General features: G+C 36.8%; 1 protein-coding gene across 3 annotated transcripts; it reads left to right on the forward strand.

The window, feature by feature from the left end:
• The first annotated feature begins 5 nt into the window (after window positions 1-5).
• On the forward strand, window positions 6-17,773 carry ZCRB1 (zinc finger CCHC-type and RNA binding motif containing 1). Of its 3 annotated transcripts, XM_061129732.1 has the most exons (8): window positions 6-210; window positions 1,774-1,859; window positions 7,436-7,464; window positions 13,215-13,326; window positions 13,678-13,785; window positions 16,005-16,117; window positions 16,208-16,283; window positions 17,015-17,773. In XM_061129732.1, exons 2-8 carry the CDS (start codon window positions 1,776-1,778, stop codon window positions 17,144-17,146), a joined length of 654 nt encoding a protein of 217 aa, XP_060985715.1. In that variant the 5' UTR covers window positions 6-210; window positions 1,774-1,775; the 3' UTR covers window positions 17,147-17,773. The 3 variants fall into 3 exon arrangements, with proteins under 3 accessions (XP_060985715.1, XP_060985731.1, XP_060985723.1); XM_061129748.1 differs by lacking the exon at window positions 7,436-7,464; XM_061129740.1 differs by lacking the exons at window positions 6-210; window positions 1,774-1,859; window positions 7,436-7,464 and adding an exon at window positions 7,835-8,222.
• Window positions 17,774-18,456: the final 683 nt, after the last annotated feature.

Here is an 18,456-nt window from a genome sequence, read left to right on the forward strand (position 1 = left end):
CCCGCCCCTGAGCCCACCTCCGGGGTTTGGGTCAAAGGAAAGCCGGGAGGAGACACGGTATCTACTTTCTCGTCTCCTGCGCCTGACCCTTCCCGGGACCCGTGATGCCGAGGCAGCTGCAAGGAGCGACGAACGGTCGGGGTTGAGCCCCAAGTGAGCTGAGGGCTCGCGCTCTTCTGGCCCTATCCCCCGGGCCCGCCCCACTTGAAGGTAAACGCCTCTCCCGTTGCGGCCTTGCTCCTTGCGGGCTGCTTTCCAGAACAAGGTTCCGGAAACGTTTGCCCCTTTCTTCTGCCAACCTTTTTATCTCAGGACCTTTACCGGCCCTCACCATTCTCAGCAGAACGGCTAGCGTGTGAAAGGTTTCAGTTGGAAGCTTTGAAAAAGCGACCTATCGTGCTAGGTTCCTGAAGTTGTCCCCCAGAACATTCCAATCATCAAGCGATTTTCCTATCACATTGCGAATAAGGATGCCTTAGAATCATTATTTTGCAATTTGTGATCTTTAGTACACACCGCACACGCTTTTTAAATCGAAAATATAAACTTGGTTGAATCTGGTATAATTCTCACAGGTGACTTGCTGACTTTGCAATATACGATATGAAAATGAGTTACAGATATTACTTGTAAACTTAAAAATACATGTACAGGCCAGTACCCTTCAGGACACTGAAAATTATTCAAATGATAAAATGTATCATTTCATAATTTAGCGATAATATGCGAAATTAGTGATTTGAGAGAACTTTAATTACATCATAATGTGAGGGTAAAATTTCTTCTTAGCACTGCTCCAGAGAAAAATATTAAGACAATCAAAAAGGCACCCAGCCAAATCAGTGAAAATCAGTGGCTAAGGTTCTTCCTGCCCTCCCAGGCTTTTTCTCACGTAGGTGGGCAAGGTATTAGGTGTATCTGAAAGCACTGTCTTGCTCTTAGCCTGATGAGAGATTAAGAAGAGCCTCAGAGTTTTTATCTCATTTGTTTGAAACTCACCTCTTCATTCACACCATATGCCATCACTGAAAGGGTTAGTGTAAAGAATCTTTTAAGTGGTATCTGGAGCAAAGCAATTCCTTAATTCACCCAGCCAGAGTCATTGTTCCTGAGCCAATTCTTAGGTAGGTTAAGGAGTCTCAGGGCTCTTGAAGAGGAGAAAAGGACAAAGTCTTTTTTTTTCATTGCTTTGTCTTAGTCATATAAAACTTTTTTTCCTTAAACTCTGAGTTTTTATGACAACGGTCTTTAACTTGTTTTAAGCCCAAAGCTAATGCTTACACAACAAAACAATTCATTTGTATGCTTTTCCTTAAACTCTGTACTAATGATTATGTAACAACAATGTATCTTGCTCGAGGACATGTTTCTCCTTAACAAGAACCTTCTGACTAATCTTGTCATCTTAAGACATAGGTTGTGGAAGTGGGTCTGGTAAAAGTATATGAGGCTTTAATAAAACTAGCAAGGGGAGCATTCTTCTTCCCCCGTCTGATGTCTATGTCAGAAGCTTTCTCTGTACTTTTTCCACTGTAATAAAACTTCTGTGACACAAAGGCTCTAACTGATCAACCCTTGTCCCTGATCCCGAAGCTAAATCTTTGGAGATCATGAATCTGACATCGTTCACCATAAGCTATCACTGACTATTACTAAGAAGTAAGAAAAATTGTGTAAATTTGTCGTTTGCCTATACTGTTGGCTTTATTTGGAAGGGAGAATACCTGTTTTAGATTGCTTCTGGGTTAGTTTGTTTCTTTGTTTGTTTTTTAGAAATGAGTGGTGGATTGGCCCCAAGTAAAAGCACAGTGTATGTATCCAATCTGCCCTTTTCCCTGACCAACAATGACTTATATCGGGTAAGTTGCTGTATTAGTACTATTATCTACTGAATTCTGTATTAGAGATACAAATATGGCTTAAGCAAGCAGTTCTCTTAGACAGTATTCTTACTAAATACATTAAAATGCACTTTTAATGATTAATACCAAAGACCTCTATTGCAAACATAAGTGAAAAAAATTAGACACTTGTTATTTCCAAAGAAAATCTCTAGTGCTTTATAGAGAATAACAAGTTTGTTGTTTTCTTTTTTTGGTTTTGTTTTTAAAAAGCACAAAAGACACTACTAGCATAATGAAGCTGATTTTTCCTGCTTGCTTACTTGACTTTTGAAGCTGGTAGTAGGGTGGAGGTTTTGGAAGAAAGAGCTGATGGAAGCAAAACAGATCCTTTTCCTAACCCTCCAATTCTGAAAGTAAATCTTAATTTAATATGTAGCAAGAACTTAACAGTTTAATAAAGTTTGTTTTCAATTCACAATAGGGTGATGAAAAGAGAAAAAGAAATCTTTTCCAACATATTCTTTATCCTCCTTACCTTACAGAGAACAAAATTTCCTGCTTTGTCTATTCTGCAGATTGAGGTTGAGAGGGATTTCCAGGGATGACATGAGTCTTATCTTCCAAGTGTGCCCTCTTTTCTCTGCTACTTAGGGTAGATGTTAACTACAGTAGAGAGATGCTGCATAGGTGATACATCAGTTCAGTTGCTCAGTTGTGTCTGACTCTTTGCGACCCCATGGACTGCAGCACACCAGGCCTCCCTATTCATCACCAACACCTGGAGTTTACTCAAACTCATGTCCGTTCAGTTAGTGTAGCCATCCAACCATCTCATTCTCTGTCGTCCCCTTCTCCCACCTTCAGTCTTTCCTAGCATCAGAGTCTTTTCAAATGAGTCAGTTCTTTGAATCAGGTGGCCAAAGTATTGGAGCTTCAGCATTAGTCCTTCCAATGAATATTCAGAACTGATCTACTTTAGGATGGACTGGTTGGATCTCCTTGCAGTCCAAGGGACTCTCAAGAGTCTTCTCCAACACCACAGTTCAAAAGCATCAATTCTTCAGTGCTCAGCTTTCTTTATAGTCCAACTCTTACATCCATACATGACTACTGGAAAAACCATAACCTTGACTAGACGGACCTTTGTTGACAAAGTAGTGTCTCTGCTTTTTACTATGCTATCTTAAGTCTGCCACTGTTTCCACTGTTTCCTCATCTATTTGCCTTGAAGTGATGGGACTGGACTGGATGCCATGATCTTAGTTTTCTGAATGTTGAACTTTAAGCCAACTTTTTCACTCTCCTGTTCACTTTCATCAAGAAATAGAGGAAAACAATAGAATGGGAAAGACTAAAGATCTCTTCAAGAAAATTAGAGATACCAAGGGAACATTTAATGCAAAGTTGGGCTCAGTAAAGGACAGAAATGGTATGGACCTAACAGAAGCAGAAGATATTAAGAAGAGGTGGCAAGAATACACAGAAGAGCTGTACAAAAAAGATCTTCATGACCCAGATAATCACAATGGTTTGATCACTCACCTAGAGCCAGACATCCTGGAGTCTGAAGTCAAGTGGACCTTAAGAAGTATCACTACGAACTAAGCTAGTGGAGGTGATGGAATTCCAGTTGAGCTCTTTAAAATCCTAAAAGGTGATGCTGTGTAAGAGCTTCACTCAATATGCCAACAAATCTGGAAAACTCAGCAGTGGCCACAGGACTGGAAAAGGTCAGTTTTCATTCCAGTCCCAAAGAAAGGCAATGCCAAAGAATGCTCAAACTACTGCACAATGGCACTCGTCTCATAAACTAGTAAAGTAATGCTCAAAATTCTCCAAGCCAGGCTTCAGTAATAAGTGAACCGTGAACTTCCACATGTTCAAGCTGGTTTTAGAAAAGGCAGAGGAGCCAGAGATCAAATTGCCAACATCCTCTGGATCATCGAAAAAGCAAGAGAATTCCAGAAACACGCCTATTTCTGCTTTATTGACTATGGCAAAGCGTTTTGACTGTGTGGATCACAATAAAGTGTGGAAAATTCTGAAAGAGATGGGAATGCCAGACCACCTGACCTGCCTCTTGAGAAATCTGTATGCAGATCAGGAAGCAACAGTTAGAACTGGACATGGAACAACAGACTGGTTCCAAATAGGAAAAGGAGTACGTCAAGGCTGTATATTGTCACCCTGCTTACTTAACTTATATGCAGAGTACATCATGAGAAACACTAGGCTAGATGAAGCACAAGCTGGAATGAAGATTGCAGGGGGAAATATCAGTAACCTCAGATATGCAGATGACACCACCCTTATGGCAGAAAGTGAAGAACTAAAGAGCCTCTTAATGAAAGTGAAAGATTTGATACATAGTACTTGATTAGTTAATTTAGACAGCTTGAGTCTGGAAGAACAGAGAAAACAAACTTTAGTTTCATTCCTTGTATCAAATAGAGACATCTCTCTCTTTATTGAATACTTACTGTGTGCCACAGAACATTGTTCCATGTACTAGGAACACATGAGTGAACAAAAAGATGAAAATCTCTTCTGGCACTCAAAGTACAGCAAGATAGAGAAACAATTTGAAATATAAAAAATTCAAATGATATTTGTCAAAAATAGATAACTAAATTAATGCTAAGGTGTTAGGTGCTAAGGGGAAAAATAAAGCAGGAAAGGGTTACTAAATGTTAGTTTAGGGGTGAAATTTTACTTTAGGAAGGTGACTTTTGATTAAGACATGAAGGAAATAAGAGGCAGCTGTGCAGATGTCTCAGGAGGACAAGAATTTCAGTCAGACAGTAAATAAAGTGGAGAGAAGAGGGCAGTCAGAGGCAAGCACATTCAGGACTTACAGTACCTTATAGGACTTGCATAATGGTAAGATAATGAATAATGATAAGGACTCTGAGTGAAGTGAGATGCCATTAGAAAATATTATATAGAAAACGGTCCTTCATACAGATGGCCAATAGGCACATGAATGAAAAGATCTAAACATTGATGATTATTAGAGAAATGAAAATAACTACATGAAACACCACCTCACACGAGTCAGAATGACCATCATTAAAAAGTCTACTGTGGTGTTGGAGAAGACTCTTGAGAGTCCCTTGGACTGCAAGGATATCCAACCAGTCCATCCCAAAGGAGATCAGTCCTGGGTGTTCATTGGAAGAACTGATGCTGAAGCTGAAACACATATACTTTGGCCACCTCATGCAAAGAGTTGACTCACTGGAAAAGACCCTGCTGCTGGGAGGGATTGGGGGCAGGAGGAGACGGGGTCGACAGAGGATGAGATGGCTGGATGGCATCACCAACTCGATGGACATGAGTTTGAGTAAATTCCAGGAGTTGGTGATGGACAGGGAGGCCTGGCGTGCTGCGATTCATGGGGTCACAAATAGTCGGACACAACTGAGTGACTGAACTGAACTGAAAAAGTCTACAAACAGTAAATGCTAGAGAGAGTGTAGAACAAAAGGAACCCTCCTACATCATTGGTGGGAATGTAAATTGGTGTAGCTACTATGGAAAACAATATGGACAAATCCCAGCAGTGCCTGGGGCAGTTGACTATAGTATATTATTGGGCTTCCCTGCTGGCTCAGAGGTTAAAGCATCTGCCTTCAATGCGGGAGACCTGGGTTCGATCCCTGGGTCAAGAAGAACTCTTGGAGAAGAAAATGGCAACCCACTCCAGTATTCTTGCCTGGAGAATCCCATGGACGGAGGAGCCTGGCGGGCTACAGTCCACGGGGTCTCAAAGAGTTGGATGCGACTGAGCGACTTCACTTTCACTTTCAAAAAACTGAAAATAAGAGTTACCATAGGGATCCCACAATCCCAGTCCTGGGTATATATCCAGACAAGACTATAGTTTGAAAAAATACATGCACCTCTATGTTCATAGCAGTACTATTACCTATAGCCAAGACATGGAAACAATCTACATGTCTATCAACAGATAAATAGATGAAGATGTGAGGTGTGTGTGTGTGTGGAATACTACTCAACCATGAAAAGAATAAAACAGTGCCATTTGCAGCAACATGGATGACCCTAGAGATGCTACTAAGTGAAGTAAATCAGGAAGAGAAAGACAAATACCATAAAATTTCACTTACATTTAGAATCTAAATATGACACAAATGAACTTAACCTACAAAACAAAAGCAGACTCACAGACATAGAGAACAAACTTAATGGTTGCCAAAGGGAAGAAGGGATTGACTGGTAATTTGAGACTAGCAGATACAAACCACTATATATAGAATGGATAAACAACAAGGTCTTAACTGTACAGCACAGGAAACTATATTCAATATCCTGTAATAGACCTAAATGGAGAAGAATGTGTGTGTGTGTGTGTGTGTGTGTATGCATGCATACATACATATATATGTATGTATACACACACACACACACACACACACACACACATCACTTTGCTGCACACCAGAAACTTAACACAACATTGTAAATCAACTATCCTTTAATAAAGTAGTTTTTTAAAGAAAGAAATGAAAAGCAAACCAAAAAAAAGAAAAGAAAACTCTTTATTGAACTCCAGTATTACTAACACTGCAATCTAGCTATACTGTGTTCCAGGGTTGAAGTGAAAGTTTTAGTCACTCAGTCTTGTCCAACTCTTTGCAACCCATGGGCTATAGCCCACCGGGTTCCTTTGTCCATGGAATTCTCCAGGCAGGCAAGAATACTAGAGTAGGTAGCCAGCCATTCCTTTCTTCAGGGGAACTTCCAGACCCAGAGATCAAGCCTGGGTCTCCTGTATTGCAAGCAGCTTCTTCACCTGAGCAGCTCGGGAAGGCCCAGGGTTACACAAGTTAATTATAGAACTCAAACATTTATTATTGTTATTTCTTACAGATATTAATGTATCATAAAAGACTATTCTACAAAGTATTATATAATAAACAGGAGCTATCAGTATATGGGTACTGGCTGAAGCAGTAGAAATAGATGAGATTGCCTAGAGTGAAGAGATAGATGTAAAAGGGAAGGAAGGGCCAACTGTAAAGTGCCACCAATATATTAGGGTGGGCAGAAGAAGTAGGCTGATGGGAATCGATTTTTTCAATATAGAAACTTTTTATTTTATAAGCAGTCTAAGGAAGGATCTGTCTTCTGACATAGTGATTGCTTGATGGGGTGGCGGGGTAAGTTGGGAACAGTGATATTCTACAACATTGGTCATGAAAGCCCAGGGTTTCTCTGGAGCTGTGGTGGGGCTGACAGTTGTCAGGGATACACCGTAGGAACTGTAGCTCTGTGGTGTGTGCCTTCAACCTACTACACAGGAAGAGTGGTTTTTTTTTCCCTTATACTCTTTGGTCAGAAATTTAAGAATTAAGGTAACTAAATACCTGTGATGCCAACAGACAAAAAAGAGTATTATTCGAGTCACTAAAAAATATATCTTCTATGGCCTGCCTTACTTACTAGAGGCTAAAAGTTTTCGTAAACTACAATAAAGGATGTGGTCAGTATATACAGCCTGAAAACTTAATGTGTTTTTTATGATTTTAAATCAAATTTGCAAATCATTATGTGGTCTTTTGTTTCAGATATTTTCCAAGTATGGCAAAGTTGTAAAGTAAGTATATCAGATTCTGAAACTTCATTTAAAAGTCGATCTTAATTTTTTCTCCATTATTTTCTTAATGAAAGTAGATTTACTATATTTTTATAAAACAGATATTTGATATAAAAAAGAATAAAAATACTACTGTTAACATTTTATGTGTATTTAATTTTTTAATATATATAAATATCTATAGACAAATTTTAAAAGACTCAATTCTATGCATGCAACTTTGTTTCCTTTTTTTAACTTGACATATTGTAAACAGCTTTCCATGTACTATATAGATACATCCTTGTAGTTAATGATTGCATGGTAGTCATTTATGTTATTATTTAGTTAAATGTAATTTTATACCATATTATTAAGAACTAAAACTGATTCTGTTATCCAATATAAGACATAAAAGCTCAGATTAAATATAAATATCAAGTAGTAGAAGGTATATTAGCAAGTATACTATAAATGGATTATTATTTGTCAAACAATGTAAAAACAAACACCACTGACTCTTGAACTATGCAGGGTTAATGAGAGTATAAAGTAAAAACAAGATAGTGTTAATCTATCTTATAACTAATATATGTTTTAGTATAAATTTAAAGTCATATTTAAAATCCCATGAATTTAGAGAATATTTATCTTGACTACTTGTTTTTGTTTAGTTTTTGATAAATGGATGTTAAACAGTTGAAATTCATCTGCATCCTGAAGTTAACATCTTTTAAAATTACTTCTCCGTTAAAAAAAATCAGCAGAAATATTACTAGGTCAGTTTTGAGGTCTTCAGAATTTCAAACAGTGATCATTATCAATCAGAACACTAATAATAATGATATGAAACAATGAGTACATGCTAGGCATTGTTCTAATGTGTGTGTGTGTGCGTTTGCGCACGCGAGCGCTCAGTCATGTCTGATTCTTATTGCGACCCCATGGACTAACCCGCCAGACTTCTCTGTCCATGGAATTTTCCAGGCAAGTATAATGGAGTGGGTTGCCATTTCCCATTCCAAGGGATCTTCTCAACCCAGGGGTTGAACCCATGTCTCCTACATCTCCTGCATTGGCAGGTGAATTTTTTACCACTGTGCCTCCTGGGAAGCCTTATTGTTCTAATATCTTTACATAAATTATCTCATTAAAATCTCACAGCTATCTTTTAAGGTAAACACTGCTATTATCCTGATATAATTGACAAAACTGAATCCTGTAAACCTAAAATCATATTGCCAGCTGGCAGTGAAGACAAGGCTTGATTCCAGCCTGTTCCTTTACCTTCCCATTACCTTTTCTTGATTTTTCCCTGTCAGAATCACTGAATAAATTTCCATATCAATACATAATTGTTAGCCACGAGAATGCTATGAAGTTAGACACAGAGTTAGTGAAGTCACGCAGTCGTGTCTGACTTTTTGCAACCCCATGGACTGTAGCCCACCAGGCTCCTCGGTCCACAGGATTTTCCAGGCATGAATACTGGAGTGGGCTGCCATTTCCTTCTCCAGGGGATCTTCCCAACCCAGGGATCAAACCCTGGTCTCCCACACTGTAGACAGACGCTTTACCATCTGAGCTACCAGAGAAGTCCTAGACACAGTTATAAGCACCTATAAGCAGGGAAGACATGATCTAGTCTAGAGAATCAGAGTAGTTTTACAAACTTAGTATCCTTTGAGTTGAAACCTAGAGGCTGAGTACAAGTAGGTAAAAAGAATGAGAAGAACATTTCAGGTAGAGGGAATGCTTGTGCAAAGGCCCTCAAAGACCCTCTGGCAAGAGAAAATAAACTGAGATCATGAAACAGCCAGTGTGACTTGAGATGAGTGAGCAAGAGGGAGAAAGCATAAGCTGGGTCCGGAAGCAGGTTCCTTGAAGAACCCCAAGAGTCTCTTAAATAATTTTAATTGGAGGAGTGACGTGATTTGAAGTTTTAGAAGCTTGTTCCATCCAACTTCAGTGTGGAGACTGGATTGGAGGGGAACATGAGCAGATGCAGGGAAACCAGTCAAAAGATATAACAGTAGCCCTGGGAAGAAATCTAGACTAAAATGACACAGGTGCAGAGGTAGAAACTGGTCAGACTTGAGAGATCATTAGGCAGAAGAATGGGTAATACTTAGTTATATACTTATTTTGTATATAATGGTTGGGTGAATGAGAAGGAGGTGTTACAGATGACACCCAGGTTTCCCAGAATAGTGTCTACTTCACTGTATGTGCTTAAATGAGTACATCATCTACCTTATATCAGGAAATGGTGCCACCATCTACCTTTTCTCCCATGCCAGGGACATGGGAATAAATCTTAGGTTTGTCCTTTCAAATCCTTGATATAATTACTTTTCTGTTATCATAGAAGGTAATTCTGTCAAAATAATGTATTTTAGTTGGTTTATAGGTCTCTCTCCACCTCTAGACTGTCAGTTTTTTCCTGAGGGTAAAAACCTTGTCCTGCTGCCAGTGCTTACTACTTGTGCTTGAGGCTAATGGAAGGACTGGGTGGCCTCATGAACAAACAAATGGATACATGCTTTTGAGCAGCTATTTTCTCAATCAAAATAGGTGAGCTCAAAGGAGCATTTTATAGATAAAGCTTAAAGAGGTAGCTGGCAAATTAATAAAGTGAAAATTCCATCACATGTATCCAAACATAAAGACTTGTCACTACTGCAAAAAAAAAAAAAAAAACTTCTTAATAGGGAGGTTGAGGCAGTGTTTATACAGATTTCAGCATAGACAGGCAGTTAAAGAATTTTAAGAACTGATACATTCTGAACCCTGACGAATTAGTAAAATTTTATGGGCAAAGATTGAGAATTTAAAGAGGGTAGAAGCCACATGAACAGAGGCAGCAGTTTAGGGGGAAGTTCAGGCATGCTCTGTAAACACTGAGTGCCTTCTTGTGGCTCAGCCTTACAGTGTGCAAGTGAGGAGCGGTGAAAGATGAGGGAGGTGGGAGCCGTAGTCATAAAGGTTATTGGTTGCTGGACCAAAGAATAGGCAGTTTGAAGAAGCAAAAACATTTAAGTGAGGAAATAAGTGATTTTATTTATTCCTTAAGTAGAATACTCTTCCACTAGCATATGAGCAGGAATTAACATCAAGGGAACCAGTAAGAATAGACAATGGAAACAGTAATGCCACTATGGACAAGAAAAAGAGCAGTAGGAATAGAAAAGAGAGGACAAAGGAGAGAGATCATTAATAGAGGATGATTTAGAAAGCTAACACTTCCAAAATAGTACTTTCAAAAAATTAATTTATGACTTTAACTGACCCCCAGAAACATTATGAATTTTTTAAAAGTTAAAGCAACGTCTTACTTCACACTTTTTTTTAAAATGGGTTAAAAAGTTTGCTATGTTCAATAACTGGTGTGTCTTTGCAGAAAATTAGTCTAAACTTGAGCTTCGTTGAGTACTTGACTTCTTTCCTTCTAAACCCAATGAATAAACACATGCTGCCTTTGAGAAAGTAAACCATTTTAGTTGCCCATTTTTCCCTAAGTTATTGTAACTTATTTTTTTAATGAAATAAGACATTGCTTTTCTTAATATAGAGGTATCTTTTTACCAATTTCATTCCAGAGACTATAGGTACCTAAAAACCCAAACCTAAATAAAATAAAATTTAATATGTGAAATGTAATATTAAATAAAATTTCTGTTTGTTTATTCATTCATATCCTCTTGTCTGTTTTCCTGTTAATTTAGTTTTTAGAAAATTATTAAGCTTTGTCTTATATATTGTCTCTTTTTTGCTATTTGGAAATAATCTCAAATTTATAAGTTACAAAAATAGTACAAAAAACACCAAAATATCCCTTACCCAGATTCACTTATTGTTAACATTTTACCCCATTTATTTTATCATTTGTATTCTCTCCCCAGTGTGTGTTCATGTATGGGTATGTATATGGGTGTGTGTATATGTATATATATGTGTGTGTGTATATGTATGGCTTCCCAGGTTGGAGCAGTGGTAAAGAACCCACCTACCCGTGCAGGAGATGCAAGGAACTCAGGTTTGATCCCTGGGTCAGAAAGATCCCCTGAAATAGGAAATGACAACCCACTCCAGTATTCTTGCCTGGAAAATTCCATGGAGAGAGGAGCCTGGCATGCTACAGTCCATGGGGTCACAAAGCGTCAGACACAACCAAACACACATGTATATATGCCTATATGCGTGTGTGTTTATGTGTATATGTGTATACATACACACAAACACAGTTTGTTTTTGTGAGTCATTTTAGGGTGTTATAAACATCATCACCCTTTACTCCTAGATATAGTACTTCATTGTGTATTTCCTAAAAATACATTAGGGTTATATATTATATAGCCGCAGTACAGTTAACCAAACTCATAAATTTATCCTTTTGCAGTACTTTCGTTGAATCAATTGTCCATGTTCCAGTTCTGTCAATTGACCTAATAATATCCCACATAGAATTTTTCACCTATAGTGCAGAATCCAGTCTAGAGTTAGGTGTTGATTTTTACTGTCATATCTTTTTAGCCTCCTTTAGTCTGAAACGTTTATAAATAATACAGCTCTAACCCATGTGTTTTCTTGATGTTGCCTCTTGATTATATGGGGGTTATGTAGTCTTGGCAGGTATACCCTATAGATGATGTACTCTGAAGGTGTCACTCTGGATTCATAACAGCATCCATCTACCTCATCAGTGATACTAATTTTGATCACTCAGTCAAGGTTTAACCAACTTCTCCGCTGTATAATTATTTTTCCATTTTGCAACTAATAAGCAATCAATGGGAGACACTTCAGACAATGCAAACATCTTGTTTCATATAAAAATTTCATTTGAGACCTAGCATTTGTTGATGATTCTTGCCTGACCGGGTGTTTACCATGATCGTTTCAAATGGTGCTTTTCTAGCGCTGGCCCTCCTGTGCAGTCACCAGTCATCCCCTGGCATTGTGCTATAAGCGGGAGCCCTCCTTTCTCCCCGTTTATTTATTTATTATCAGCGTGGACTTAAAAATCCCTTCCTTATGTGGTGTGTAATTCATTACTGTATTTAATTATTTTGGTACTCAGATTGTCCTAGATTTGGCCAGGGGGCTCTCCCTTCAGCTGGCTTCTCTGTTCTTGTGCCTTGACCCATCATTACTTTTTTTTTTTCAAGTGCTGCTTTTCTGGCGTAACAAGATGTTCCAAGTTCATCTTGTACATAGCCTCTCCCAGCCTTCAAATCAGCCATTTCTCCAAAGGGCCCTGTTGAATATTGTTGCTTAAACTGTATTTAATGACATATGATGAGCAGGGGCCAACAGGACTAGGGATGGATGAAGGACGAGGAGAAAGAGCAGGCTCTGTGCTCTTGTCACTATCCATACCATTTAGATACTTTGGGTAGTATGGCTGAGAAGCACAGAACTGGAGATTCTTTTAAATAATATTAAGAATATAGTTTTATTCTAAAACCAGAAAAAATTTTTGAGTAAATCACTTTACTTTTTGTGCAGAAAAGAATACCTCAGTTTTGTTTTTTTCCTGCAGAGTGAGGGAGTCAGTAGAGAAGAGGAATTATGCTTAATCTTCAAGATTCCATTGTCTCTGTAATCTCTACTTCATTCGCAACTTCCGATTAATGTTTGATTTATCAGATACTCCTAATCATAGTTGTGTTCACTTGTGTTAGTATCATAGTTTCTCATTTCAAGAATTTATTCGTATGTTTTATTTATTGCTGCCTCATTTTTAACTGGCTATTTGTTTATGCTTTAAGGGTTACTATAATGAAAGATAAAGATACCAGGAGGAGTAAAGGGGTTGCATTTATTTTATTTTTGGATAAAGACTCTGCACAAAACTGTACCAGGGCAATAAACAACAAACAGGTAAGCCATTCATTCCCAGGAAGGTTTTTAACCAAAAGTCTGTGTGCAAACCAGGCTAAAAGTGTGGGGATGCAGTGGATGATAGAGTCTGATGGATATCAGTAGGTCCTGAGGGTATTTTACTTATAGAAAAGAGGTCAAAACTGTACTGGGTTCCCAAAACACTGGTAGAATATAAGGAATAAAAATCTATTCTACAGGAAAGAATTTGCCACGCCTACCTGGGCATTTGCTAAAATAATATAAAAAATAAAATAGAATTGAAAACTTGAGGAAATGAAATCCAATAACTGTAGTTTTAGGTTTCAGTGAAATAACATCCTTCTGCATTTACATTTTTCTCTGGTCCAGTTATTTGGTAGAGTGATAAAAGCAAGCATTGCTATTGACAATGGAAGAGCAGCTGAGTTCATCCGAAGACGAAACTACTTTGATAAATCTAAGTGTTATGAATGTGGAGTGAGTATACCTAAAGCAATATAATTTTCCATTATTTACTTGAAGGTGTTTTTCACATCGATGTTTTATTTGTGTTCTCCAGAACTTCTGCATGGCTAAAATCGAGTTATAAAAATTTCACTTTGGGAATGTAGACTCATATAAGTAAATTCAGTTGAAATATAGTATGATGTAAAGACAATCTGAGTTGGGTAATCTAGAGTGGTATTTTCTCCAGTTTCTAAATCTTTGGAAGTTGTTAGATTAAAAAGTGTTAAGACTAATTACCTACGTTATTGTCTGAAAGATTTTAGTCACCCATAAGTTTTTGCATTTCTATAGTATTTTGACAATGATTAAGTATCACAGATCAGCAAAAACACTGTCATATGACCTATCCTCTGTGGGATATTGTTTTGAAAAGTTTTCCCACCTGTTGGTACTGCTATAGTTCAGGAGCTGAACTATACCCAGATTTTCTTACCTAGTTCTCATCATCTATTAGCATTGTTATCCATTTAAACTTTGGGTGATTAGGAGACATACATAAGCCGCAGAGCAGTTTTGCACAAGGCCCGTAATGATACCAGGGGAACTTCAGTCTGGGTCTCATTGCTTTCTGTCTCTAAAATTGTTTCTAAAATGTCTCCATGTATATGATCCCAAGATTAATGGGGAGCTTTTACTGAAGGGAAAATTACTGAGAGACATTGTTCTGGCTATAGGATTATATGGAAAATAGAAGGAAATGGTTTTTGGAGTTCTTTCTCCAATGCCACTCACTCCCCCTCAAAAATATTTACATACACAGACAGGTAAGTGAGTGGATAGATGGATGGATAGACGAAAAGAGAGAACAAGCAAGGTCCTGGGTAAGTTCTGTCAAATTTTGTGATTCTAACACCTAAGTTAATGTTTCAAAAACTGTGTTCCAGACTCCTAAGTTTTGTTAAAAAAAAAAGGAAGAGAGGGTGGAGTTATGATCAGATAGATGAGTATATATATTCACAGTAGATATTATTCGAGGACTTCTGGATAAATCTGTTAATCTCTCTTGGTTTATGGGTCCATAAATGTGTTATGTTGTACTTTGTACATTATAGTATTTCTTAAAACTCTTCCCCACCCCAAATCTGTTTATTTTAGCCTGGTTTTTCTCAAAGCTGTTGCATTGTTAAACCCGTTTTTGTGTGGGATATGTTAACAGTTTTTGATATATCATTATTCCAGAACACTTTGCAAAATGGTTTTCTAAGTGCATCCTCTCAGCAGTGCCTTAATAATAACACCTTTTGGGTTCAGCCATGTCCCCAGGTATAAAAAGTACAAAGTTGGTTTAATGCTTTATAAAATATACTTGAAAAGCATGATTAATTTTCTCTTCTGCTGTTTTAATCCTGGCTCAGTCTCTCCCCACACCCTCAATTCTCACATAAATCTTCTTAAAGTTATTTTGGTAAGCTAATATACAGATTCATTGTCTTCTTTTACAACTCAGACAATGTTATGTCTCATTTTAAAGTTACAGCTAGTCTAGCACTGTCAAATACAAATATATGCAAGCTACAAGTGTAATTTTAAATGTTCTAATAGCCACATTAAAAAAACAATAAACAGGGTAAAAGTTAAATATATTTTATTTAATTCAAAATATTATCATTTGAATCATGTAATTAATATTCTCAATAACCACAAGAGAATTATAACAAATGGCTACCATAAGTGGGCAATGCTAGTGTAGTCTAGGTATGAACTAAACAAAATGAAATTAATTGAGAGGAAAAGTGAGGAAGACTAAATTTTCCATTTGTTTTTAAAAGAGATTGTTAACATCATTGAAGTTAGGAGTAGTTTTGTCCCTATTTTATCATACTAACTTAAAATTTTTACATTTAAGGTAGATGGTCCATTTAAATTTTGAATTTTTATATCCTGAATCTTGACATTTAAAAATGTTTGAGGGAAGAACACTTCTTTTACTCTTAGGAAAAAGATTTAAATACTTCTTTATTGGGAGTTAAAATATTATAATCTCTTCCATTTAAACATTAAAGTAATGGGTTTTAATTTCTTTGTGTATATTCCCTGTGCAACAATATTCTTTCTTAAGTTCTAAAATATTTTAATACTAAGGAACCACCAAGTTTCTGTTAATAATGCATAATGTATATCTTTTCTTATTTTGTGTTACTAACATAAATGCACTATTTCTTCCTTTCCTTCTTAACGGGAAACAAAAGGAAAGCGGACACTTAAGTTATGCCTGTCCTAAAAATATGCTTGGAGAACGTGAACCTCCAAAGAAGAAAGAGAAAAAGAAAAAAAAGAAAACTCCTGAACCAGAAGAAGAAATGTATGTATATCCACTCTTACCAAATACATTAAGAGTATTCACTTCTGTCTTTTTACTATTGACTGCATTTTGATTTTTTTAATAATTTAGTGAAGAAGTAGAAGAAAGTGAAGATGAAGGGGAAGATCCTGCTCTTGACAGCCTCAGTCAGGCTATAGCTTTCCAGGTATTCAGTAGTTCTTTTTCAAAGGCCCCTGCCATAGCTCCCTTGAGTTAATAGTTTTATATTCCTTGCTTGCTTTATTAATCATCTCCTCATGACATCCTCTGTCTTTCCCCTTTGCCCCTAAACTTTAGGAGATAGGCTCGCTCTTTAAGATCTTTAGAATAGTGTGATGGAAAAGTTCCTATTGGTTCTTTATAGATTTTAAGGGCCCCACAACACTTTTAATATCATAATCTGTTTTCAGTGTAGAACTGAATAGAACTATTTGATTAAAATGAGTTTAGCCCCCAACAGAAAAGATTTTATCAAATCAAAGATATTGTTTTAAAAGAAGCTTCATTTTAAAACAAAACCGAAAACATTTTTGATCATTAAAGATCCTAATACAAGTATATGAAACATTTTTTGAAGAAAATGTATAACTTCATGATTTTATATAACTAGTTATTTTGTTTTAATGTAGTTTATAAACTATAAATGCATACATCAATTCATCTTTCCTTTTAGTTAATTAATTCAGTATTTTATGTAATGTACCCACATCCAACAGCAATGGCAAGTAAGCTTCATTTCTTATGCCTGTTAATAGAAATTGCCCAGATTAATTCTGAGTAACATGGTAAGACTGGGAGAAAACTTGGGGGTAGGAGAAATAATATTATTTTAATATTATTAAATATTAAGCAGATTCCTGATTTTTGTTTTGTTTGTTTTCCAAATAACCTTTACAGCAAGCCAAAATTGAAGAAGAACAAAAAAAATGGAAACCCAGTTCAGGAGGTCCTTCAACATCAGATGATTCAAGACGCCCAAGGATAAAGAAAAGCACATACTTCAGTGATGAGGAGGAACTTAGTGATTAAAAATATATATATTATGTAAATATCATTAAAAAACTTTTTTTAAGTCTTGGCGTACCAAGTTCCCTTGGGATTAAAAATTACTTTTAGAGTTTGAACATAAGAACACTTAGTACCAAATACTTTTTTACTTTAGATAGTTGATAGGAAATGGTAATTTTATAGTATCATGTTTATCTTGCATCAAGATTTGCTAATAATCATTAATCTTTAAAATAGTTCATTTGAATAAAAAAGAAAATGTAATACTATCATAACAATGCTATCCCAAGAAGAAAGTGAAAGTCGCTCAGTCGTGTCTGACTCTTTGTGAACCCGTGGACTATACAGCTCATGGAATTCTCCAGGCCAGAAATACTGGAGTGGGTAGCTTTTCCCTTCTCCAAGGGATCTTCCCAACCCAGGGATCGAACCCAGGTCTCCCGCATTGCAGGCGTATTCTTTACCAGCTAAGCCAGAAAGGTAGATAGTAAAAAGATTTGAGAAGTTCATTATAAAAGTTTATTCATGATTGGTTTATATAAGAACTTTTGAAATTTCATCTTTAAAACAAAAACTTCATAAAGACTGTGGAAAGTTTGGAGTGATTTATTGTTATTCATGTTAATAAAGTTTTCTCAAGAGACCTTATTTTTAAATGTAGATATTCTGTTATCTTACTTCTTTTAGCTTTATCCCTATCTGGATACATTGCAGTCACCCATAAAATATAAAGTAGCTCTCAGAAGCTTGTAGCCAAACAGCAGTAATTTGTCCTGTCTTTGGCGTCAAGTTCCATTCCCCAGAAGCAGCCAGCCAGCTTCTTTATTTCTTTTCACATGTACATACATCTTGCTAAATAAAATATATATATTTCTGCCACTTAATCCATAAAGGAATGAAGGAGGACTTTTCAATCTATACTCCCCTCTGCCCTCCTCCACTTTCACAATATGACTTAAAATTTTTGGTTAAATCCATATCTTACTGCTTTTATTTTATGATCTTCTTGAAATACTGTTCACTTCAGAGCTAATGAATATACTATGATTACATTTTCCTAGAGTCAATAGCTGTCTTATTTTTTTCATGTTTTATCTTTCTTTGTATTTATGACTAAATCTTCCCATACCCTTTGCAGATAGTTATATGGGAATGGCATTATGAATGAAGCCTTTAATTTTCTATTTTCTCTATTTCTCTACTATTGCAGTTAGTCACTCAATCGTGTTTGACTCTTTGTGACCCCATGGACTGTAGCCCACCAGGCTACTCCGTCCATGGAGTTCAGGTAAGAATCCTGGAGTGGGTTGCCATTTCCATCTTCTCAACCC

The sequence above is a fragment of the Dama dama genome, chromosome 3 (genome assembly GCF_033118175.1).
Source record: "Dama dama isolate Ldn47 chromosome 3, ASM3311817v1, whole genome shotgun sequence".
In the NCBI taxonomy this organism is placed as follows: domain Eukaryota; kingdom Metazoa; phylum Chordata; class Mammalia; order Artiodactyla; family Cervidae; genus Dama; species Dama dama.